We start from the raw sequence: 26,570 nt of genomic DNA, 5'->3' as shown, positions 1-26,570 counted from the left end.
GTTCTGGCTTTCCAATTCAAAGGCATGTTTCTCTGTGATGGTTTTAAGCCAGAGCTTATTTCAAAGGCAACACAGACTGCACGTTTCTGATTCATTCCTTGAAGATATTTGCCTAATCCTAGAGACAGACTTTGGAAGTGCCATCCAGTACCTGGAGACACTGGAGCCATCTTACTATCTCTTCAAACAGCAATCCACCCACGTGTCTCCCCCCTCTACCAGTTTCTGTGGTTGTGAATACATACATGCGCACACCTTCCCTAAGCAGGAAGCTAGTCTTTGCCAAAAGTGAATGGAATTCAGATTTCCAGAGGGTATTCTTGGTCTCCAGCTCCAATAGCTATTTGACGAAGAAAGATACTAGTGTGTGTATGCTGGGGCTCGAGAGAGGGGCTTCCGTAACCATTCACATCTTTCTGGGCCCCAAGAAAAACCCACAACTGGCTGTGCTCTCCTTAGCCCCACCCAACCTCAGTACATTCCTTCCCTTCCTGAGCCCACCCTGGGTGGCCCCAGCAAACCAGCTTCCACTCCTCCCTTCCCACCAATGGGGAGACCTAACCCATGTCCTTATTGAACAGCCAACAGTAAAAATGAAGGTCATACTACAAGTCCCAAACAGCTGAAAAGCATCCCCCCTCCCTCTTTGCTTGTTCTCACCCCAGTAGGAGAATATACCCTTTTTCTCTGTCTAGCAGCCCAAAGGACTAAGCTTTCACACCTTCCTGTGATTGCTTCCAGGAAATCCTTCTAGCCTACTTCTGCCTGTAACAAACATTCTTGGGCCTGGAAATGAAGAGGCTGCTGTTTAGGCTGTTGTAGCCCTTCACCACTAGAACTTTCCAACATAGCAGGGATCTGTATCCCCACCTAAGCCTTCCAAGTCCTGGGATCTAGCATCCCCAGGAGTTGTACATTTATAAATGTTGACATGGTTATTTGATTTGAGTTACAGTAGTGATCGGCAATGGCAAGATAGACTGGCTGGCTGGTCATGCTAAATTTCTCCTTAGCATAAGTTTTTGAGCTCTTTGTTTTGCCAGGTAGGGTACAGGTACAAGACCCTTCTGTAGCCATCAGAATGAATGAGTGACTATGATGGACATTTTAGTTTTATGCTCAGCTCAAAGGCCATGCCAAACTCCAATCCAACTGCTCCCTTTGTTTGCTAATGAGACTATTTTCAATGCCATAGCCTCCTGGTAGGCAGGGTTATTTCTCCTGAATTTAATTCTGGGCCTGGCCATTTCACCTGGTTCCAGATGCCACAAGGTGCTCAGCTTGTCTAGTCACAGTTGGCTGTATTGTCTATGTCTGTCTCTAAGGCCCAGTCTGATCCTCTTGCTTGGTCAAAAATAGTGTTGTCTACTAGGATCTTTTGGCTGTTCTGTGAAGTGTTCATTACGGCTTTCCTGGCCAGTCCCAGATCTCATCTTTAAGTATCTTTTTCATACCTCCACTTTACCAATTTCTCCTTCCAGGCAGAGCCTGCAGTGAACTTGTCTTCATTACCTTGGAAGGATCTTCTTATCCTAGTCCTTGTCTTTGAGTATCCATTCAGATAGCTGGGATGTGGTACTTAAGGAAGTGCATCAGGCAGCTAGCAGTAATGTAGTCATTTGATCCATCCCTACTGTAGGTGATTGACAGAACCAGAATCAGAGAAGAGATCGGTCCCACCAGAAAAACAAAAGAACATAGGGGGGTAGGAGTTGGGGCATGCCTTCTAGCTCTGGTCCTGACATTAGGTGGCCATATACTCTCTCATCTCTCCCATTCTCTTGTCTTTCCATTGCATGACACCTCCAGAGATGTTGTAACCCAAACCCAGGCTGCATGGTCTGCTGAGGTACTGTGATAGGGCCATTGCCTAGTGATGACAGTCTGGTGAAGAAAAGCCTGGTAGCAAGGAGAACCTGAGGGAAGAATATCTTAGTGAAGCCCTTAGTCTCTGGGGTGGACAGCCCTATCCCTACCCCCTGGACACTGCATACTGAGTTCAGTCAAGCCTGGAGCCTTTTGCTAAGCATCACCCATGCCCTCCCCTAGGCTCCTACTTCTGGCTGCACTTGAAATCTGGCTTATCATTGCCAGGTCCTTGAGCCTGTACCTGGAGCCCACACATCCAGCTGGTAGAGTTCATAGGGCAGGGTTTTTGTTTGTTTGTTTTTGTTTTTGTTTGTTTTTCTGAAAAAGAGCATTTCTGTTAGTATTTCAGACTAGCAGAGTTTCAATTTAATTTAACAAATCCAAGCTGAGTGGTGGTGGTACACACCTTTAATCCCAGTACTTAGGAGGCAGAAGCAAGAGGATCTCTGAGGCCAGCCTGATCTACAGAGTGAGTTCCAGGACAGCCATGGCTATACAGAGAAACCCTATCTCAAAAAAGTAAAAATCCATATACAAACCAGAGGAAAACAAAAGCAAGCCTATCTCCAAAAGGTGCAAGAGGGAGAATTAGGCAAGAGAAGAAAGATCTCCTTGGAGCAGAGAACAGCTCTTCAATTTAACACAGGGAGTTGGCTCACACATATGGCCTAAGTGTAGATAAGGCCAGGGTAAGGGGACAGGCCCAGAACACATGAGCACTTTAAGTTCCGATCAGACCTTTACCCTAACTTTTCCACCTCAGGTAGAGGCCAGTTATCAAGAAATAATAGTGGGGCCCAGAGGATGGCTGCCTAGGGCTACCTACCTCAATGGACCTTTTTCTTTTGGGGTAGCAAGTTTAGGCCCTACTGCAGGATACATGGACACCCCACTTCTCAAATACCTTCTATTACAAATTCTATTGCAAATTCAGCTTTGTTTCTGCTTCGGTTCTCCAATAGGCACCACAAGTCACTGTTAGGGCAGAGTTATACTTTGAGTACAGTGCGGTCTGATCGTATACAAGGGCTTAGAGCCAGAGTCCTCAAAGAAAAACCAGGTAGAGTAAAAATTATCTCTTAAGACATCTTGAATTTCACCCCTCTCAGATAATTATCCCAATAATCCCTCTCAGAGCCTTTTGTATTACTCCCTTCTGAGTTGCTCTCATGTCACCCTGGTCTCTCATGGAGTCAGCTAGACCTGAAAGACTTATAGTCAGACCTCTGCTAGCCAGTCATTGCTAAGGACATGTATTTCAGGTGTGGCTTCTGCCCAGGACTTCTGAACTATCCTAAAAGGGATATACAAATAGGCATAAATGCTGAGTGGGTGGTTTTGGGACCCCATGAGAAGCCTGGGAGGAAAGGTCAACCTAGTCTATAAAATCTAGAGATGTTCAGAGTGGCCTGTAGGCCAGTGAAGGTTCCTGGCTTCTTTATGTGGTAATGCCAGGTCATGATATACTTAAGAGGCTGAATTCACAGAATTCTCATGACAGAAGGTAATCAGATGACCAGTGCCCAAACCCACATGGACTGCTCAAATATACACAGTGGGTCACAGAATCTCACGTATTACTGTTCCAGTGCCAGCTCATTACTTCAACTTGACCTTTACAAAAGGAGACTTAGGCTCTCTCAGGGACAGGGTGTCTCAGAATGAGCCTGGTTCTGCCAGTATTTCTTGTGTGATAGTAGCAAGTTTTTGTCCTTCATGAATCTTTAACTTCTTCTGTGAAGCTGAGGACTGACTCATTAAGTGTTCTTCAACCTACCAGGATGTAAGTTAAGTATGTCGGCCAACTGTAGCATCTACCACCAACCCTAGCACCAGAAGTTCAGCACAGGCTAGCTTGTTCTTAGCATTGAAAGTCACAGTTTGTGAGTACTGTGGTCACATTTGGGTTTATCTTTCCAATAGAGAGGTTGCTATAGTTTCCCTATGACTTGCAGTGCCAATGGAAGGTAAGATATACAACTTATCCCTCTCTGTAGTCTGTCTGAGGGTAGGTGTTTGAGTTGTCAAGTCAGCCCAGTGATGATGGAATCAAATGACAGAAGCACACAGGGGCATCTATAACTGCCATACGCAGTCTTCTAATCCCACCTCCAACTTCCTCAGAGCAGAAATATGGGGGTCAGGCCCCTGCCTGTATGTCTTTTAATAGGAGTCAAAACAGCCCATGAGCCACTTTCCCAGCTACTTAAGGCTTTAGTCAGGATCTGTAGACTTGCCATGTTGTCACCTTACTCCAGATCATCCTGGAGCCCAGTACTCTTGTCTTCAAGTTCATCTTGTTTAGGACAGCACTTGGGATACAGCCTCACCCATTTGTGTTCTGTGAAAAATCATTACCTGGCAGTTTTTAAAGCTTTTGGGGGTCTCTTGTCACAAAGGGACACTTTATACTGTCTAACATTTATCCCAAAATCAGGTATATGACTGGGTATCTGACCCATTGCTGAAATTTATATACCAATAAAGGAAGTTACATTCTCAATGTGTTAATTAATACACAAGGGAAACTAGCTCATAGATGTTAAGAAACTACTGTAGGGTCCTGTGAGCAGGATTGAATGACCCAAGCTTGCTAGGGTTTCCTGGAAGATACTGCTTAGTCATTGTGAGCCCACATCAAACCTAAGCTTCCCAGGGTTTCTTGGAAGACACTGTCTAGCCATTTCGAACCTCACCAAACCCAACCATCAACTGATAAGTTTGAAAAGCTGTGATATACAGAAAACTACAGGACATAGTAAAAAAAGCAAGGTGACATAACTAACTGAAGGACAAATGAGGCCATGATTCCCAGAGCCTGGATAAGGTAGATACCCCTTTTTTCATGCCCATCTAGAGGACCATTGCAGAGGGCATTTTTTCATAGACATTGATATGTATAATGTTGAAGCAAAGGCCTTACAGAGACAGCAGAACTAGTTACAAGGAAGAACTGTAGGGCTCTGCATAACCCAGCCCTCAAGTTCTACTGGTAAACTTCAATGCTAATGAAAGGTTGGCCAAAGAACAACCTGAATCTGATGAGTGGAACTGAGGAGAGTCCAGGAATAGAACCCACAGTGAGCTGATTTGTAGTGATATGCCAGTAGGGCAGAACAGTGGGGAAAGGATGGTGCTGCATCAGACTGGATGTCCAAATGGAGGAAAAAGCTTATCTTGACCTTGACTTCACATAGGACACAAAAATTGATTCCAGATGGACTGCAAATCTACATGTGAAAGGTGAGCTTTTAAAGCTTTAGAACAAACCAGAATATCTTTATGACCTTGGAGTAGTCAAAGTTTCTTAAGTAGGACATAAACAATACTATCCAGAGAGGAAATGTTTGATTAACTGGACCACATTAAAATTAAGACCTTCTGTTCATCAAAAGACACCAAGAGAGGGAGCAAGACAGCCTGCAAGGGGGGGCAGTATTTAGAATACATGTGTGTATCTGTGTAGCTGACAAATGACTCCTACTCAGAACACCCAGAACATAGAGAGACAAAATTGCAACTGAAGAACAGCTCTCAGTATAAGATGTGGACACTCAGCAGAGAATGTAGAATGGGACTCAGCTTACTGCAAATTACAATTACCATTTGATGCCGCCAGATAGCCATCAGGAAGGCTAAAAAGGAAACAGTGAAAATTCATGTGTGTGAAGATGTAGAGAAACCAGAATATTCACATGCTTCTAAGTAAGAGTAAAAATTGGGGTGGCTGCTATGGGAAACATCCAGTTACTCAGTGACCCAGCACTTCTACCCTAGGCACGCAATTAGAAGAGACAGCCATAACTTCCACCAGACACATGTATAGAATATTCTTAGTAACTCACTACCAAACCTGCCCAGTGGCTATGGGTAGTAAAATGAATAAGTGAAGCACAGAGTGGAGTGCCAGAGAGCACCAGGGTCTTGGGACCACTGTTTTCTTCAGGCTTACAAGAGGGTTCTCAGACATCAGTGAATGCAAGTGGCAGAGACAAGGGTGTATGTGCTGTGTGATCCATCTATGTAGATTTCAAACACAGGTAAAGCTGGCTATTGTTGCTGGAAGGTGAGCTTATGGTTGTTTGTGGCATGTCAGTGATAGGAAGTGAGATCCAGAGGGCTTCCTGGAGATTCTGTTGCTTTCTCTGGATGCTTGGGTCTCAAGTAGGGAAAATGCATCGTCAAGTTTACACTAAGATCTGTGTACATTACTCTTTTGGTGTGTTCACTTTCTCCTATAAGTTTATTACGCAATGCCCTGTAGAAGACTATTTTCTGAGCTTTACTGGAGATACAGCCTAGGGAGACAGAGGAACTGGGCTTGCCTCCTGGCTACCACCTTGCTTAAAAGGGTATGTTACTCCAGTACTCTGACCAAACCTCCTTGGAGCTCTGTCTTTAGCAGGCTCTATAGTTCACTTTCCACTTCCAGCTCTAGGCAAAGCACACAGGAGATATGTTTGGGGGCTCTCTCCTGTTATTTGGTATCACCAGTGTAGTATGTGATTGTACATACTACTGCTCTCCACTGGCATCCATTAAGCCAGTGTGGTCCTCTCTCAGAACAGTTCTAGGAGGTTTCTACATCCCTTTCCTGTGCTTGTATGGAGGAAGTGAAACTAGGGAAGGTTAGGGGGCACTGGGGGCTGCCTGCAGCTGGGCCAGTGTAGGCTGGGAGCCAGATTGAGGGCATCCGATTCCCAGTCCCGTCTCTTTCCCACTGAGCCACTCCGCCTCGCTTTTAATTTAATTAGGAGAACATTTAATCCCCCGTGCATTTCAGAGACGGGTTTGAGCCTGGCCGGGGCCGTGTGGGCCTCTGACAGGGATCCTGTGACTCATACAGCCTTGCACAGCCCTCCCGGGAGGGCTCCCATGAGGCTTCTTTGGCACCTTGTGCAGACAGAGGTGGTCTGGAGATTCACAGAAGACAGGACACTAGTCTGGAAAGACAAACTGGTCTCATCTGTTCTTGACAAGGCCCCTTCCCTATTCTCCTGGACACTGCCCCCAACACGGCCTCTCAATCTTCTCTCATCAACATTTGCAGGCTGAGAAGCCAAGTAAGAGAAATGGGTGCTCACTGAGGTACCACAGCAGGCCCTGATTGTCTCCAGGCCCTGAACATCCCAGGCAAAACTGTCCCATCAGAAGAGCTAGCCTCCTGATCCACTAATGCCCCCCTTTCCAGAAAGCATAGGCTGGCCCCAGCCTCGCTGACAAACGCAGAATTCAGGAGACATTAGTAGTGATGTGGATGAAAGCCAGGCCACAGCGGGCCTCCCTGGAAAAGAGAAACTCAAACGTCTTGGCGTGAGATTCTGCAGGGTCCAGGAGAAAGTTGAAGACATGGAAATTCTAATTAACGTACGTGGGGCTGGTTTTGCTCAAGGATTTTTGAAGCTGTCATGTCACAAGAGGCCCGGCAAGCACATGCTCGCCCGGGAGGTGCTTATGGGCACCTGGTGGGATTCTTGCAATGCCCTAGCCTGAGTTCTTACTTTGCTCTGTCCTCTAGACTTTCTTCCAACCACCTTGGTGAACTAGGTGGCTCCTGAATGCTCCCACACCCCCCCGCCCCCCGAGTGGGATGACAGGCTGATTGGTAAATAAAAGTTGAGGCTCCTAGTTGAAAATGTCACAACAGAAAATTCAGAGGGGGTCAGGAACCAACTTCTCAGAACCTTCAGGGAAACTACATGACAGAGCCAGGCTTGGCTAGGCTGCTGTGTTTATGGTAGGCTTGGCCTTTGAGGGTGCTCATCTTGGGTATCCTTGTGTGACTGATAGGGCAAAGGTGTGGGTTCCAGGCAAGTTCTGATTGGTTCATCAGCTGGAGGGTGGAGGTGAAGTGGCAGTAGGAAACGCTCACTGAGGCCACACCCAGGCACTATCCTTTAGCTTTAAGCTTTGGACTCATGTCCTGGGCCCCATGTCTCAACATCCATGAGAGCTACCTGGAGACCTTATTTCATTTCAAGCAAGGCTAAGGATGTACTTTCTGTTTTAGAGTAGAAGTGGCAGTCTTGGAGTTCTGTCCTGAAATTTGGGGAGTGTTGGAAAAGGAGTGGCAAGAGGAGCCATGAACACTCTGCTCCCTACCAGCCCCAGGCTAAGTGTCAGGGAGTTGTTACTTGGGGGCTTGAGGATAGCCTCAAGAGGATGTGAGAGGTGTTCCTGAGTAGACGGAAGACTGAGTAAACACTGGAAGATGCATGTGATTCTGATAGCTACAGGAGTGATGAGGGCATTCCATCTGGTGTGATACCACACAGAGCAATGGATGCATACAAGCCCTTGCCAGTTATCCACAGTAAGCAGGGTCCTAGGGAATTAACCTAACTATTGGGTGTAAGGCTACCCCCATATCTATGGTAGTTCTTCCACATGTTGGCAAAGGTCTCTATTCTCTATTTCATAGTTGGCCCTTAGAAACCTGGAGTAAGACTTTGGGTAGAGGACTCGTGTTGTGGGAGCTTGGAGAGTACAGGGCTCCCTTCCAATGATGTTAGAATCAGGAAGACAGCATCTGACTGAAATATGTATGCAAGTCTGAGGCCCAGCTGCACAGAGCTGGATAAGGCCCGGGAGGTACTCAGGGAGCTGCTGGTGCTTGCCTATTGAGCTGGGGTCAGAGAAGCTGCCTTGTCTTCTCAGCACCCTTCCCTGTTTACCAGCAGCTCTCTATATTTTTCAGTAGGCCAGCATGTTGGCCTCTCTGTCCCCAAACTATCAGTGGCCAATAGGCTCTGAAAAAGAGGAGCTTCACCCAGCCCCAGGGACCTTCCCATAATCAAGGCTACAGTGACCTCACCTCCCTGGGGCCCCTGGGTGGGGAGAGCTTGAGATGGAAACAAAATGTGTCTTTATTTATGCTTTTAATTTGAATTCTGGAACTGACCCAGCATAGTAATACATTTAACATCAGTAAAATGCAGAAGAAAAATGGATCTGTTTTTTTCTGCAACTGCCTCCCACCCACTCTGCCCCCTGCAAGACCCTAGTACACATCTCTGTCCCTGGTAGACACGTACCAGGGTGTGTGCCTCTTTTTTCTGTGTGTGTTCATAGGGCCAGTTGCCCACAGGAGCCATGCTGCATCGCTGAGCTGCTGGAGCCTAGCTTAATTACAGACATCAATCAACAAGCTGACTGTGCAAGAGGCAAAGGAATGTAGTCCTGGTGTGGGCACTTGGACCCCATACACAGTGCCCATGATGGCCTATCTGTTCCCCCAGGATGGGGAGGGGTCTTGGAAAGGCCAGTAGTCCTGGGGAGCATATAGAGTTCTAGGACCCAGACATACACCATGCCTGTGGTCATCCTCTTTGCTAGGACTTCCAGCAAGGATGGCGCTTGCCTTCTGAGGATGTGGGTGTCCAGATTCTTTGATGCCTCAGCCCTGACCCCCAGCTCTGCTTTGACCAGATTGTATCTCTTTTCTGAAGCCTGTGATCTCTCTCGGTTCCTACCTTAGGTCTTTTTACTCAGTACCACCGTGGGCTCCTTCTTTCATACCCTCCCACCTTTTCAGGTTGGCTCACTTCCAGCTGTTACATTTGGAAGAAATTGCCCTAGAAATGGCCTTAGTGTGTTCCTGGGTGGGGACTTGACTGGGTAAAGACTGTCTACCTCCTACTCAGAGAGACTTCAGGAGTGCTGGCCTCAGAAGAGCTGTGGTATCTGGATAGATGGTAACATACTAACTAAGCATCATTTGTATTTCTGAGGCTCTGTTACCTCAGAGGGGAGATCAGAATTGGACTAGTACTCAGCAATGTTGTCTTACTGGCTTCGGGCTGCTTCTGGAACAGATGGGCAGTGTTTGACTCCAGGAGCTTTGAATGTATTAATACCAGCACTAATACCCCAAAGGGATGATTGATTGTAGGGAAGCTATAGGTTGAACTATGGACTTGTATCTTTAGTTTTCCACTCTCCTCTGAGACCCCATTGGGGCTTTCCTTCAGGGACTTCACTGTGAGACATGTTTGTCCATCTGGATGGATGATTTGTTGAGAGCCATGCCCTCTTTTGATGAAACTGCTTTTGTGTCTGGAGGCTACTCCATGGCCATAAGAATAAAATGGAATGGTCACCAGCAAGAGGTGAGTGATCAAGAGGACAAGAAGGCTGAGTGGCCTCTCTAGGCTTAGGCAATTCTCTAGGGCCTGTTATGGTTGCCATGGTGCTACTTACCATCCCCACTCCTAAGTAGGCACTGTCATATTGCATATAACACCAACCACAAGACACCAGTATTTATACTTTGAGTCCTCTCATGTCCTAGACTTAATCAATTGAGAGCCTTAACCATGTTGTATGCTATTGTTCTACCCATTGACACCAGCCTATACCTGCCCATCCTGTCTGGACTCCTGCTCACACCTCTGTTTCTGCCTATTAATATAGCCAGCATGTAAGGCTGCCTTAGGAGGGAGAATGACCCCTGCTTCTCAATAACCTACTGTCTCTCTCTTAAAAACTATGAGACATTGGTAACCTCCCTTTGAGTTTTGGTGGCTTGGGAAGATAGAGGGCATGGCTTGTTTGATCATAATCATCCCTTCTGACAATCCTGCCTTCCCCTAAGGTGGCTTCAGCTTCGTTATCTGGTTACTTAAAAAGCCCTCAGCACCAGTTTCTTCAGTCCCTGCAAAGTCAAGCCCACACAAGGAAGATAGTAAAGACAAGAAATCCAGGCATAGGCTAGAAGCATTATGACCAAGTACACAAGGCTAAGGACATGAATTTTAGTAGAAAGAATGAAAGCATCCCAGTATGTAAATCCCAGGAGGACTAAGAGTGTGGCACCAACACCCTGACACATAGACACTTTTCCAGGGGAGTACCTAGTGATGCAGTGGCCAGAAGGATTCTGAATGGCCTGCTTCTACCACATGGCTGCCTCTATACTGGGCTTTGGTGGGAACATTTGAGTCACATGTTGCAGAGAAATCATACCATGGCTGGGTACTGGGGATTGGCCTAGTGATGCTGTGATAGGGGCCCCAACAGGAAAGAGGATGGGCATGTGTCCCAGGCCAGCTGTGTCTCAGGAGAAGGCCAACTGGAAGGCGTGGAAAATCAGCCATTTCCTCCACCTGAAGGAGCCCCTGAGGACAGTAGTGGCAACTGGCAGACAACACCCGGCATCTGCCCCATGGCTTTGGCTAAAGTTCCATGGGGAAATGCTAAAAAACAAAGTTGACTCTTTTAAAGGAGTGGTGGAGGGGAGTAGGGAGAGAAAAACTATTTTCTCAGACGCTCAAAGCATGAAAACAAGTGGAAAATGATCAGCTTAGTTTTCCATAAGTCAAAACAAGAGGATCATATTTCCAGATTTGGTGGGAAAGCCCCTGCTCTCTTCTCTTGCCCAAGTCCTGAGGCCAAACCCAGCAGCCAGTGGCCCCAGGTTCTTAAGGGTAGGCAGTGAGTTCTGGGTACTGAGTAAATAGACTGCATCCCAGCAAGAGAATGAGCTTTGCTCTATGCCAGGGTAGTTCCCTTGAGCCCCAGCCTCTGTGGGCAGATGGACACTCACTGTGACACATGGGTGATGGGGGTCAGCAGTGTCTCCCCTTCCAGGTCCAGGTCCTCAGCAAAGCTGTTTGTTCTCAAGAAATGGGGTGTGCTTACTTCCAGCAGTGTAGGGCTCTTCCTTACTGTGGAGAAGGTGTGGGGACAGCTCATTAGGCTTCAGTAGAAACTCGATCATGAAGGGGCTCCAGAGCTGGATAGAACTAGACTCAAATGCTCTCCTCAACCTGCTATTGCTATGGGATAAAGGTGTGAGCTCCCATGGTCAGGTGAAGAATGGAGACAAAGCTTAGAAATTTCAGTCTCACCCATCAGGTTTACATTGAGTGGAGTGGAATAGGTGAATGGGTGTTCAGATTGGTCTCCAGGCACCTGGGGCCTCAAAATCCCAGACTGAGTGATAAAGGCTGGTACATTCTTCTCAATGTGGTAACTGCCCTGGGGTTGAGCTTCAGAACTGAGGACCTGACGTATCTCAGGTTCTGGGCCTCTCACTAGCTTCACACAAAAAATTGGTGTCAAGAACAAATAGAGGCACTGACTCCTAGTATTGTGCTGACAGATCAGTGAGCCGGGCAATAAAGGGTGCTAGTACCTCTGCTTATCATGAAATACAAACTGAATTCCTTGCTCTGGCCATGATGCTGTATTAACCAGGTGCTCTTTGAGGGAGGCCACCCAATTGTCCCAATAGATGACTTCATATAGCTCAGGAGACTGATCCAGATCAGTCTTCACAGGGTGTTCCAGTTTAGTAGTGTTTGCTCTCAACTCACTTTTCATTTAAAGTGTTTGATGTAGAGCAATTGAGTGCTTCTAACAAGTGGAATAATGCAAAATTCACAGTGGTCCTCAATTATCATAAGAGTCACCTGCCAGGCAGATAGATCCCTGGCTCCTGGTTTTTATTCATCTTGATAGCACATATAACATTATACACTTGAATGAACCTCTATTCTTGTCAGTTTTTTCTTATTGTTCTGCGACATGCTTTTCTCCAGGTATGCAGTTATGCATCTAATGATCATTTTAGCAGCATAATAGCCCATAATTTAGATTTACTACAATTTACTTACTCATCCTGTATTTTATGGACTTTGAGTCTCATAGTTCTATGCCAATCAGGCAGTGATGCAATATCCATCTTTACTGTTAAAAGCTGTTGACACACTGGGTCAAGTGAGATGGTGTATCTTTGGTAATATTAGTAAGTATTTTGGATTGTTCTTTTATTAAGTTATAGCAATTTTCTTCTCCTCCAACTTTCCCACTCTTTGCATGGCCCATTAAGCATGGTTAAAAACAGGTTTTCTCATTTTAAAAATTGTTACCAATTCTTTGAGAATTTCATATAATGTATTTTGATCATTTTTACCCTATCTCTTCCCGGATCCATCCTCATCTACCTCCTAAATCCCCATCTTTGTATCCTCTTGTTTTAAAATTTAATAGCCCATCAACTTCAATTTGTGCTGTCCATATACTTCTAGGTGTGTCAGCCATCCCCTGGAGTGTGTTTGGCCTGCCAGAAGTCAGACTGTTAAAGAAAAACTGACTCTCCTTCCCCAGAAGCCATAAACTGTCCATAGCTTATCAAGAACCTCTTGGAGTTCATGAACCTCTTCCCACTCAATAATAGAATGTTGACTGGCTTGGACTTGTGTAGACATTCATGCAGCTGTCCTGTCATGTCCAGCCGTCAGTTCTAGTCTTCTTCTATAGTCTTTCCATCCCCTCTTCTACAATGGTCCTGGGCCTTGGGGAGGGGATGAATTTCTCATTTTTCACCTTCACTGACTGCTTTCTGGCACATTTGGGTGTCTTCTTGAAGAATTGACTGCTCGTATTATTTGCTTGGCATTTAAAGGAGCTTTTAATTCATTAGAGATAATAACCTTGTGTTACATAAAGCATAAATATCTTCTTTAGTCTATTTTTGGCCTTTTAATACTATGTTGCTTTATTATAGAGACTATCTTGTTTTTTACAGTGATACTTCTTTTACTTTATGAAATGAGTTTCCCACATCTAATACAGCAGTCTTTTACATTTATTTCAAATACAAACATACACATGTGGGTGTACATCTGTATGTGTGTATACATTTTAACACAGTTAGCATTTATGCCTAATGCAAGGGATGTTTAGTGGTCATAAAATGGAAATTCAAGACATACTATGTGTAGTCTTACTTTTTTAAAAAATCTGAAATATAACATAAAACTAAAAAGAAATTTAAGAAAATATAAAATTGTCTAGGACTTTAGGTTTGAAAGTGGATTGAGGTACAACACCAAAAACTTAATCCAAAAGAGGGAAAAATCAACTTTATCATAATTAGAAACAAATGAATCATTGTTGCAACAAGTACATTTTGCCAAGCAGTAAAAGAAGCAAGGAGTAACAACAGGCTTCATTACCGTTAAAATTCTTTGCATTGTGAAGACAAGGAGACCAATCACAGATTTGCTGCACATCATTTACTCAATCAAGGACTTGTACCCAGAACATTAGAAAGAAGAATGCTCATAATTTGACAACAATGAAACAAACAATCCATTTTTAAAAGTGGATTACAAGGACTGGAGAGATGGCTCAGCAGTGAAGAGTACTGACTGTTCTTCCAGAGGACCCGGGTTCAATTCCCAACACCCACATGACAGCTCACAAAAGTCTGCAACTCCAAGATCTGACACTCTCACACAGACATGCATGCAGGCAAAACACCAATGCACATAAAATAATAAATAATTTTAAAAATGGATTACAAATTAACATGTGAAATTGTACTCAGCCAAAGCCCATTGTCTTTATGGAAATCCTATTCACATAGGAATTCACGTATTCCATTCCAATTAAAGCCACAATGAGATAACACTGAACATTATGAACATGGAAAAAGAATAAAACCAAAAACATTATAACAGCAAGCAGTCAAAGGAAACAAAATGACTACAACCCTAGTGTGCTGCTGGCGGGAATGCAAAGTAGCACAGCTGCTCTGAAGAACAAACTTTACAGTCTTTTATAAACATGTATACAGTTTATGACCAAAGTGTATGGAACACTTATGTTCACAAAAATTGCACATGAATATATATATATAAATTCATAATCAATTTCACCTCTAATTGCAGAAAACAAGTAACAACCAAAGGTGTCTTTTCAACAGCAAAATGGATAAACAAATTGTGATATATCTGTTCCACCTATGCAATGGGATAATATTAACAGTACAACAAGATGAAGTGAGGGATCCTATAACAGCATAGATGAATCTCAAGTGCATTTTGCTGAGCATTAAAAGAAGCAAGGTGTAACAAGATGTATATGGCGTTATTCATTTTGTAGGACATTCTTGAAAAAGTAAAATTATTCGGGCTGTGAAACAGTTCAGTTTCTGTTAATGTTTTGGGGGAAAGGAGTACTTTAAAAGGCTCCAATCAAAACATTTTTAGGTGAAGAAACTTCTTTGTATGATATTTAAAGCATTTGTCAAAATCCATAGGAGTATACAAATTCCAAGTGAATGTTCCTGTATACAAATAGGGGGAAAATCAACCAGAATATTGGAGGGCCCTGAGACAGAAAGTGTACCATGATGAGTAGATTCTGTGTTGCAAATACATGACACAGCATTGAAAAGAGACAGGGGAAAGGAATTGGCCTATTGCTTTTAAAAAGAATGTTTGGATTGGATACTAAACAACTAAAAGAAATACTGTCATAAACACAATATTCATGCAGGTAAGTTTGTTTCATACAGGTGTACTACATATCCAGCATTATACAAATAGTAACTGCACTAGAAAATGGGAGCTGGGACAAAGAATGAATTATTTAATCAGAAACAGTATAAACTCAGGGTTAGCTGCATTTAGATACATACAACAAAACATGGATGTATATAGACTTCAATTATGGATATACACTTTCTCACTTCTACCTGCTGAAAGGAGATGTAAATGGTGACCCTTTTATGCTAAGGAGCACATTCAGTGTCCAGATCACATTTTCTTATATTTTGGTTGTGAGCCTAGCCTTTAACGGCTGACTTATCCCTCCAGCCCCAGATCACATTTTCTAACAGTTAGTTCTCCAGTAAAGGCAAATATGGCTCTTTAGAAGAATAGACACTTATGAGACTAACACAGGGAAACTACAAGATGAACCTGAAAGGAAGTAAATGGAAGGCATGTCAAAAGGGCTCATGTACCACCAAAGCTAGAAAAAGTTGAGCAACAAAACAATACTTGATTATACCTGAAAAATAAAAATTGCCAAGTTCATATTTATAAACAAATAATTGAAAAAGAAATGAAGGGCTTTCTTACAGAATGATTCCTATAAGTGTAGAAGGAATGAGTTAATTAGGAGTATGCTTGCTTCAAGAAAGATCCATGGGTGAATGCTAAAATTAGTAGGTGAAATCTGAAGTAGAAACTTCAAAGTCTCCCCTCCCCATATTTTTTTTCCCAGTGACATTGATTGAATCCAGGGCTTCGTGCATGCTAGACAAGCATTCTGCCACTAAGCTACATCCTCAGTCCCAAAATAAATTTTAATTGCTTGTGATTTTAGCACATTCACAGAGTCTCTGATACTCTCCTGCAAGAGATAGAGTAAAATTCCTCATTCCCTGAATGTTGGCTAGACCTGGTGACTTGTTCTTAAGGACTAGGTATAATAAACAGTAGGTCAGTTACAGTGAGATACTTACCCATGTAGTCAAGGTTAACACTATTAGCAATAGATCATGCTGATGAAAGAAAAGAAAAGCACCTTGTCTTAATGACATTCACAAAACCTGTAAACCTATCCTAGTTTTGGGAAAACATTAGACAAACACAGAGTAGCAATGATACAGGATGAGTATTCTTCAAAAGCATCAAGGCCAATAAGTTGCAGGCCATAGGATACTAAGGACCTGATGAATAAATGTAATGGCTCTTGGAGCATGAAGTAGTTAAACTGGGAAAATGACTAAATTATAGCTTAACAGTGTTGTATCAATGTTAATTGTTTTTAGTTTTCATCAATGTAAAATGGTTATTATAAGACACTGTAGTGAAAGTTACATGATAAAACTATTTTTGCTTTTCTTCTACAAGTATATGTAATATATATGCAAATAAAACATATACAAATTAAAAGTGAAAAGAAGCAGAATGGTAGAAAAGAATCTTAAGTATATAAAGATAGATTAAAATCTATGGAGAAAAGCACAAAACCTTAAACAGAGACAACGACAAAAGCAAACAGAAAACTGCCTTTATTCTATTGACACATATATTCAATCCAGAAAAAATTCTCCCTAAATCTTAATAAAAACTAAGGTTTATGTGTGAACACCTTGACAAGCTTGTTCTAAAATTTATTTGGAAATGTAAAAGACCAGGAAAAAGTAATAATTCTTCAAGATAGAGTAGCTAATTTGCTTATCAAACACAAGTACTTCTACACAGTGATTATTAATATAGTGTGGTTCAAGGGCAGACTAACAGGTTAGTAGGACAGAGCTAGTTGTCAGAAAATAGCCCGTACACGTGGGCACTTACAGTGTATTAAAGACGTATGTTGAGATAGCCTTTTCTATAAAACATTCAAGAGCAATTGAAAATGCACTTAGGGAAAACACTAAATTGGACCTGTAATTTTCTCACACCATACATCAAAAATTCATTCTTGGCATTCCAGGGGATTATGACAAGCAAAGCTAGAAGGTCCATATGACTGAATATAGAAGAATATCTTCATGACCTTAGGGTAAGGATAATTAAGAAGCAACAATCAAAAAGGAAAATACCAATTTTATTACAGTCAGAGTCAAAACTTAAATATCTAAATACCTTTTAAATAGCAAAAAGAGAACCAAAATAATAAAACATAAAATCTTGAGCAAATCAGCAAGAAAAATACCAGGCCTGGGGCTGCAGATCTGTAATCCCAGCTATTTGGGAAGCTGAGGCAGCAGGACCGTTAAGACCTTGCCTGGGCAACAATGAATCAAGACAACTTTCAAAAAGCAGGACCCTGTCTCAAAGAGTAAAAAGGGAGCTAGAGATAGCTCAGTGGTAGAGTGCTTTTCTACTGTGCATAAGACCTTAGGTTTAAAACCCTAGTACTGAAGAAAATGATCTAACCAAAAAATAAGCAAGACACCCCCCTGCCCCAGGGGGGGAAAAACATGAGAGAAGAATCCAAAAGCCTGATGAGCTTATGGAAAGGTGTTGTGCCTGACTAGCAATCAGGGAAATGTAAATAAACTCAGGAGCTCATGGCCCATGGGGGCCAGCGGCAGACTTCCAGCAGGAAACTACACAGACATTACTTAGTCATAGCTGGGAGAAAGGCTCAAGTGAAGGGCTCTGTGCCCGTGACATCCTCAGAGAGACTAGGGAAAGACCGGTAAACCTTGAGGAATGTGTGCACATGAAGAGGCCCACAGGTCTGGGACTTGGTGGGAGTGTGTTACCATTCCCATTTTAGAGACTCAGGGCTGAGATTCAAGTGCACTGGGTTATATTATACACTTGTCAAGTCACAGCTAAAACTTCATCCAGGATTCAAATGTTCTTTTGGAAAAAAGGAAAGAAAAAGAACATAAATACATATTTCAATACTTGCATCACTTGTATACAGAAGAAAGGAACAGCAAAGAGGTGGCTGGAAGAGGGGGCTGTGTTCTACACACCCAGAATGAGAAGTGCCATCTCCAAGCCTTACGGCCCAGAGTGAGCCCCTAAACCCCTGAGAAAGGCTCAGTCCTGGTATTAGGAAATGAAAATGTGCACATCAGTTGGCGGTCCAGAGCGGGTGGGGCCTGCACCTGCCAGAGAGGAATGTGGACTCTTTGGTTTAATCCTGGGACGGTTCATGGGGCCCCTGCAGTGAGGGTCAGAGAGGGCCTCAGCACAGTTGTTTTTCCAAGTCAAAAGGAAAGACTGTTGTCTGCTAGGCATGTTTCAGAGACTCTGGGGGTGCCTCCTCTTCCATAGGGAAACAGTCAAGACTGCCACTCCCTCCCCACTGGATCTATACTCAGAGCCAGATCAGACATCTTAAAGATTCTGGAAGGGAGTTAGTAGGGATTCAAGTTACAGACATTGGTGCTGCTCCTCTTAGGCAAGAGCTTGGAGGAAGTATTGTGTTCTAAGAAGCCCCCATTGGTCACCCCATCTCTGAAGAGCCCAGAGTTTGTCTTTTATAAAGATGTGAAAAGATTGCCCTATGGTACTGCAGAACAAACTGTGAGACCACAGTGAATGAGACAAGGGTAGCTCACCTAGACACTTAGATCCTGCATAAAGGACACTAGAACAATGTCAGGTGTTCTCTGCTGAACCAACCAGTGTCAGAGTACCTGGCCCTGGAGAAAAAGTACTCCTTCCTAGTGACAATGAGGTCATATTTTCCTAAAATGGTCCCAGTTTTGATGCTTTCATTCTTTGGCTGCTTCTGTCTTGTCAGAGCCAGAATCTGGACCTAAGTGTGCAGGGCAGAACAAAACAATTTTGTTTTCTAGGAAAATGGGAGGTCTGGAATGGCGAATGTAGCCTCAGGCGTGGCAACTGCCCCAGCTGGGGCTACCCACTGCCAAGTTTCACCCTCTCTCAAGAGAACCAAAACCAGACTCTACACAGCATCTTCCTTCTCAGCCAAAGGGCCTACTCATTAGGGTGATTGACATTTTACTTAAGCATAGGAAAAAAATAAAGACTGGAAGGAAATAGATCAAATGTGATGTGTTTGCCTGTGGATTAAAGGACTTCAAATGATTTTCATTTCCTTCCTTATAGTAAATTTATTTTCTGTTTTGAATGTATGATACATTTAGAAGTCATAAAAACATTAGTTTGTGCAAGTCTTTATTTGCCTTGTACTCATCATCTTGGGGTTAACACAATGTATCAGAGTATCCTTCCTCACCCACCTTCCTCTGTCTGTTCTTAAGATGTACAGGAGACACAGAGCTCTTTCTTCCCAAGTTCTCCAAAGCCTTCCATTTCCTAGCTTCATTTCCCCTGCATTGAGCTCACAGTCTCACCTTCTGCTCACCAGCTCAGCATTTGAACATTCCAAGTCCAGCTCTCTGTAAGGCCCCAGGCCACTCTGCTGCCCACTACCCTCTGCTGAGATTTGCTGGTGTCAGTAACTTCACCAGCTGCTCACCCCTGTCCTCCTCCTCTAACTGATTATAATCCTGCCTAATCTCCCAGATGTAACCCAAACTGCCTTCTTCTATAAGCTTCCCAAGGCTCTGGAGATTGCCCCCCTCAATTGCTGTGGGGCTTATGTGTGCCTGGCCCTCAACACAGGAACCTTGCTTTCTTCCTTCCCCATGTCACCTCCGGTGCCTGGCACAGGCAAGTCCCCTGAGCCAGCTCACTCCAGTGGAATAAACAAGCTGCCTATGTCCTCCCCTAGAAGAGGCCCCTTCTCTATGCCCAATCAATTTTCCCGTCTTGGTGGATTTGCCAAAGCCCTGTGGATCCTTCACCATGAAGGAAAAAGCCCTCCCTAGGGCATCTGGACAGCTGCAGTCAGGACCTGCGTGACATTGCTGAGCTGCAGTTCCACAGCCTGTGCCAGCTGCCCATGCCCTGCTCACAGACCCTGAGCCAGACCAGCACCACGACCACCTGTGTCTCCACTCAGAGGCGAGAAGTAAGAGACAAGGACAGAACGCGTAAAAGCCATTCCCACAACAGCTGCCAGGAACAAGACGAGAAGTGCAGTGTAAATGTATATTCACAGCTGGTACCCAGTTCCGCTTAGGAAAATACCTTGCTTGAGTGGACACCTGTTGTTTTTGCATACCCTGCAATCAGGCCTGGCTTCTGGAAATATCTTACTGAATCCTCCTTAGAGGGGTCCTCATTTACAACTCCCTAGTGTGTAAGAGTCAGGAATCCATTGGCAGTTTTCAGAGGGGGCTTTGTGGCTGGAACATAGCCTCAGAGACAGTTGGAGCAACAAGAGCCTATCCTGAGCCTGTGGCTTCTTTCTACTGGTAGATATAAGCCGGTGGCCATTGTACACTCATTGGAAAATGGCTGCTTACGGATATAGATGTGTATAGCTATACATGTATCTAGTTGTACATGTATCTATGGGCAGAGAGTGAGGAAAAGAGAACAAAAAGGGTAGGGAAGAAGGAGAAAGAGATCATTACTATCCTAGGTTCAGCTGTGTCTGCAACAGCTGGGTTCAGATTTGTGAGCCAGAAAAGTGTCCCATTTGTCATTATCTAGATTGATTTGGGTTCAGTCATTTGTTTTCAAGAGCCTTCAGGAGTACATAAAGTTAGGGATAGGATATGAACATGAGGAGATAGGTCTGGAGGTATGTCTAGGTAACAACAACAACCAAAAACCAAACCAAACCAAACCAAACAAACAAAAAAACCCAAGCCAGTAAGCACCCCTGATACAGCCTTGTTAGGTTTGCAGGGTAGAGGACCGAGAGGAAGAAGGTTAGCTAGAAAAATCTGGCCTGAGGCCTCGACTTTAGCTTTACACTCGCCAGGAAACTCTGGGAAAGGGGCTTCTTGCAGCTGCTCACTGACTTTCTACTGTTACAATGCAAACACCTTCAGAGAGGATCTCTCCATACCCTGTGCATGTGAGTGTTTTTTGGCACATTATGGAACATGTTGTACTTTGCATTCAAGCAAAGATTGCAGGATACATTTGACTTGAAATGGACAGTGACATGATAGTTGAAGATTACCTGTGGAATCTCAAGAAATCTTAGGAACAATGCTTGGCTTTGTATAACTTCAGAGTTCATATTACTGGAGACTTTGCCCTGAATGCCTTTTCTCACAATGGAGATAACAGGCCTAACACATAAATCTCAGAGTAAATGGAAATGGTTCTATGAGCCCATGGGTGGAGTCTGAATAGTAAAGGTGCTAAGGAGGACAAGCAATGACAGAGCCAGTCCTAAGTAAGCCCAGGAAGCAGAAAGTGAGCAGCACAGCTGCCTACATAACTAAATCAGTCCACCCAGCAACTTTCCATGCTGCAAGAAGTCACTGTCCAGGTCTCCCAAGACACATTTGCAAGGAAAGGTTCCAGGCAGCAAGAGCAGCCTCAGGAAACTTTAATATACAATGGAATCTGGGTTAAGCACTATCTTCTCCAAAAGTTGAGCTCACAGGACATTCCCCAGAAACCTCTGGAGAGGTGGGGAGGAAAGTTTCTGGAGGTCTTTGGATGAAGAAAACAAAAAAGTGGCCTTGATTTTCAAGGAGAAATTACACAGGAAGAAAAAAATGTTTTTAATCTAATTAAGAGCGATCTTTTCACCTTCATCACAACATCACGGAAATGTGCCAGTTCTTAACTTCACACAATAATCAAAGCAATTAAGGAGAAGCCTTGGAAACTGGTGCAGATGTTCTCAGAATGTTTAATGGGGAAATGAGTTGCAGGCCTCATTCTCAGCATCCGGCTCCAGGCCCTGGCTACCAAATCCAGACATCTGCTGGGGCCCCACCCCCAGGCCTGGAGGGCGTGTGCTTGAGAAACACAGGTCTCTTCCCAGGCTGCCTCCAGCGAGGCCAGATCTGAGGCCCCAGGGGCTCCCCATGGTTCCTCAAGCCAGAGCCTGGACATAGTCAGAATCACCCCAGAGCTAGGGGGAAGCTTAATGTCAAAATTATGTTAACAACTGATGTCAAAAGTAATCAACTCAAACTGGCTCCCCCACCCCTGCTGGCTGCAGGAGGACTATGAGCAGAAGAAGGGAGGGCAAAGAGTCCCTGGTAGGGGCTAGAGGAGAACATCATGTAAAAGTGTGGCAGCATCAGTGCAGTGTGACTCTATGGGCCTCTTCTCACTGTTGTCGTACTGGACCCAAGAATCAAACTGGTCCATCTTTGAGGAATTTCCAAGAATAATCAGAAAGTATGTAGAAATGAGGATCCTGCTTACTTAGGAAATAGCCTGTTTTTAAAACAGAACAGAAGGGCATATGACTAATGGTAACTGGCTTCAGAGTGAAGACCTTGATGTATAGGCGCAGCTCATTAAACCACCTTGGAAGCTCTGGTGTGTGGCACACACAAGAACACAGAAGTAAAGGAAACATCCCTAGTTTTGAGGACACATAGGCAGTATGGGTCCTCACACATGTACTACTTTTAGCATTCATGTTATCTTCATACCAGTGGCTTAATACAAGAAATTCTGTGTATGACTCCAGGGGCCTGTTTAACTTCATACATGGTAGGTCAAAGATGATGGAAAGAAACCTTTCAAAGTAAGCCTTCAGTAGTGATCAATACTCTAGCTCAGTGTTGCTGGTAGAACTTTAATGAGTATTGTAAGCCATTTTCCAGCTGTTCATTGGAGTGGAGTGAAAAAACAAAGTGCTTATCTATCATTCTGTACTCTAGGACTGTCCTTCAAAAGTGAAGGAGAAATAATCAGATAAGCAAAAACTGATTAAACTTATGGCCTGTTGACCCTCTTTGTAAGGAATGTTGAAGTCTTACACAAAAGGAATATAGGTGAGAAACTCAGACATACCTAAAGAAAGGAAAAACACCAAAGGTAAGTGAATGTAAAGTATTACTTTTTATTTTAAAATTGGCCTAACAGGTAAGATTTTGTTCAGAACAACCAACAATGTGTTTAATTATAATGGTTATAATATACTTAAATAAGTGAAATGAATGACAGCAGTGATTTTAAAAAGGTCAAGATGGAGGGGTTATGATTATTTCAGGTCATACCATGTGTGCATTGGTATAGTGTTATTCAAAGTGGACTTAGATTAGTTGAAAATGGATACAAAATCCAAAGAGATCACCCAAAAGAGGAAAAAATGCAGTGCAAGCAGTACTCCAAGGAGAGAAGGAGAGATAAGATGGAGGAGGGAGAAATATAAAATGTTCTAAACCTCAAAGAACCATAGATTTTCTAGGTCTCAATAATTTTGTAGATAATAATCCTAGTAAACAAACTTTTCACAAAGCATGTATAGGAAAACCAGTTTGTATTCACAGGTTGTATCTCAGCAGTCTCCTGGGTTTATGGTACCAGAATCCCACATATAATCTCATGTTGACAGTAGATTTCAGATTTGGAAATCTGTCTTGCATAGTCATTGGCATTCAGTAAGTATCTCCCCCCAACCCATTTTTGTGGCAGAGCTAGAGGAGAATGCTATGTAATTAAGCTATATCCAAGACTGGTATCCTGCCTTTCTAATTGCACAAGGTCTAATGTCTCACTTAAAAGGTCTATATTAGTTACAGTATAATTCTTCACTCTTAGGTATTCCTCACTCTTAGACTCAAAGTGGTTTTGAGCAGGTTAAAACCAATTAAACAACACCAATAACAAAAAAGACATATGCTACCCAGCCATCAAATATGATCTAGCTAATATTCCTACTGTTGCCACTGATAGAAAATATCCCAGAAAATGGGGAAGGATAAAGAAGGGATTGGGGTAGGACAAGGAGGGGAGAGATGGTACATCTCTTGTTTGGGAGAGGGTATTTGCCAAGAACCCAACATAACACTAGATAGAAACATACCTCAGGAAATATGACCTTGGTAAAGAGAACATTGGCATAAAAAAGTGTTGACTTTCTTTGGTACAAATCTATTTAGGGAAAGTACTTGTTCTTTGTAAAGTACCTGGTTTGTTGTTAAAGTATGGCCGAGAATGTGGCCCATCAGAATTTAATTTCAGAGTTTCTATTTAAGTAAGATCTGCTCATTCTCTGTAATTCTATTGAGAATGAAGCCATTGCTGATAAAGATGGGCAAAGGGTTGCTTTGCTTTTTCAAGAAAAATTATAGTAATCAAAGAGATCTTGATATTTAGGCATTAGACTTACTAGACAAATACTTAGAGCAGTTATTTCAAAGAGGTAAAGACATTGGTAAATATAATAAAAAACAAGCTATAGACTAGGACAAAAACATTTTCAGAATATGTAAAGAAATAAAGAATGGGATGTTATAATAATAGATATAATGAATGATATGGACCAACCCCTTGGAAAATGTAATCTGTCAAGTCTCAAAAGACAATATCAACTCAATAGACAACCTGAACAGAAAGCTCCATGCTCAAATGGGTTTACTGATGAATTCTGACAAATATTTAAAGGAAGAAATTATACCAAATTTTCTACAGTGTCTTTCAGAAGGTAGAAAGTATTGTCCATCTCATTTGTTGAGGCCAACGTTGCCCTAATTTCCATAGCAGAAAACATTCCAAACAAGCTAAATATGAGTAACTCATGCTTTACATGTGAAACAATACACTGCAAAACATTAGTATGCCAAATGCAAGAATACCAGTTGTTCAAGGCTGTGGAACATAAAAAACTCAGGTAAGTGATCACATGTTACATGATTATATCACTGGACACGATAACGTATCTGAGAAAATTATATTCCAACCCATGAGAAAAAAAACCCCAAACCTCTGGAACATTAAAAACTGGACACAAAAGTGCATCTGATAAAATTCTTTACCAACTCATCATTTAAAAAAAATCCCTCTAGAACATTAAAAACTCAGGTAAGTAATCACAAGAAGCAAAAAGAAACTACATGATTTATATAACTGGACACAAATACCTGTCAAAATTCTGTAGCAACTCATAAAAACAAAACAAACCTCTGGGATACTAAAATCTCAGGTAAGTAATCAAATCACAAGAAGCAAAAAGAAGGGACATGATCATATCACTGGACACAAAAGTTCATCTGACAATTTTTTACCAACTGATGATCAAACATAAAAACAAAACCTTTGTAACATTAAAATCTCAGGTAAGTGATCACAGGAAGCAAAAAGAAGCTACATGATTATATCACTGGACACAAAAATACATCTGACAATTCTTTACCAACTTATGATCAAACACAAAAACAAAACAAACCTGAAACATTAAAAATCTCAGGTAGGTGATCACAAAAAGCAAAAAGAAGCTACATAATTATATCTTGGACACAAAAATTCATCTGACAATTCTTTACCAATTCATGATCAAACACAAAAACAAACCTGGAACATTAATATCTTAAGTAAGTGGTCACAAGAAGCAAAAAGAAGGGACATGATCATATCACTGGACACAAAAATTCATCTGACAATTCTTTACCAATTCATGATCAAACACAAAAACAAACCTCTGGAACATTAAAATATTAGGTAAGTGTTCACAAGAAGCAAAAAGAAGGTACATGATTATATTACTGAATACAGATATGCATCTGACAATCTTTACCAACTCATGATCAAGCTCAAAAACAAAGCAAACCTCTGGAACATTAAAATCTCAGGTAACTGATCACAAGAAGCAAAAAGAAGCTGCATGATTATATTACTGGATACAAATATGCATCTGACAATTCTTTACCAACTCATGAACAAACACGAAAACAAAACTAACAACTCAGGAACATTACAAACTCAGGTAAGTGATCACAAAACACAAGAAGCAAGAAAGTTACATGATCATATCACTGGACAGAGAAATGTGTCTGACAAAAAAACTTTACCAATTCATGATCAAAACCAAAAGCCTCTGGAACATTAAAATCTCAGGTAAGTGATCACAAGAAGCAAAAAGAAGCTACCTGATTATATTACTGGATACAAAAATGCATCTGACAATTCTTTACCAAGTCATGATCAAACAAAAACAAAACCAACAACTCAGGAACATTACAAATGCAGGTAAGTGATCACAAAACACAAGAAGCAAGAAAGAGAAGTTACATAATCATATCACTGGACAGAGAAATGTGTCTGACAAAAAACTTTACCAATTCATGATCAAAAACAAAAACCTCTGGAACATTAAAATCTCAGGTAAGTGATCACAAGAAGCAAAAAGAAGCTTCATGATTATATTACTGGATACAAAAATGCATCTGACAATTCTTTACCAACTCATGATCAAACACAAAAACAAAACCAACAACTCAGGAACATTTCAAATGCAGGTAAGTGATCACAAAACACAAGCAAGAAAGAGAAGTTACATAATCACTGGACAGAGAAATGTGTCTGACAAAAAACTTTACCAATTCATGATCAAAAACAAAAACCTCTGGAACATTAAAATCTCAGGTAACTGATCACAAGAAGCAAGAAAGAGAAGTTACATGATCATATCACTGG

General features: G+C 42.5%; 1 protein-coding gene and 1 long non-coding RNA gene across 3 annotated transcripts in view; one reads left to right on the top strand and one right to left on the bottom strand.

Annotated features, from left to right (window-relative positions):
- Positions 1-26,570, bottom strand: part of Kcnq1 (potassium voltage-gated channel subfamily Q member 1) — a 330,113-nt gene that overhangs the window by 155,805 nt on the left and 147,738 nt on the right. For both annotated transcript variants that reach the window (XM_006977299.3, XM_076555691.1), the window contains one exon: positions 11,414-11,534. In XM_006977299.3, the coding sequence (XP_006977361.1) occupies positions 11,414-11,534 (121 nt within the window). The remainder of the gene's footprint in view (positions 1-11,413; positions 11,535-26,570) is intronic.
- The window catches only part of LOC143269684 (uncharacterized), a 62,679-nt gene that overhangs the window by 24,660 nt on the left and 11,449 nt on the right, over positions 1-26,570 (top strand). Inside the window, exon 2 of the long non-coding RNA XR_013046262.1 lies at positions 12,900-26,519. This is a non-coding gene — a long non-coding RNA (uncharacterized LOC143269684). The remainder of the gene's footprint in view (positions 1-12,899; positions 26,520-26,570) is intronic.

This window comes from Peromyscus maniculatus, chromosome 1 (assembly GCF_049852395.1).
Source record: "Peromyscus maniculatus bairdii isolate BWxNUB_F1_BW_parent chromosome 1, HU_Pman_BW_mat_3.1, whole genome shotgun sequence".
In the NCBI taxonomy this organism is placed as follows: Eukaryota; Metazoa; Chordata; class Mammalia; order Rodentia; family Cricetidae; genus Peromyscus; species Peromyscus maniculatus.
This window is presented reverse-complemented; position numbering and strand designations above follow the sequence as displayed.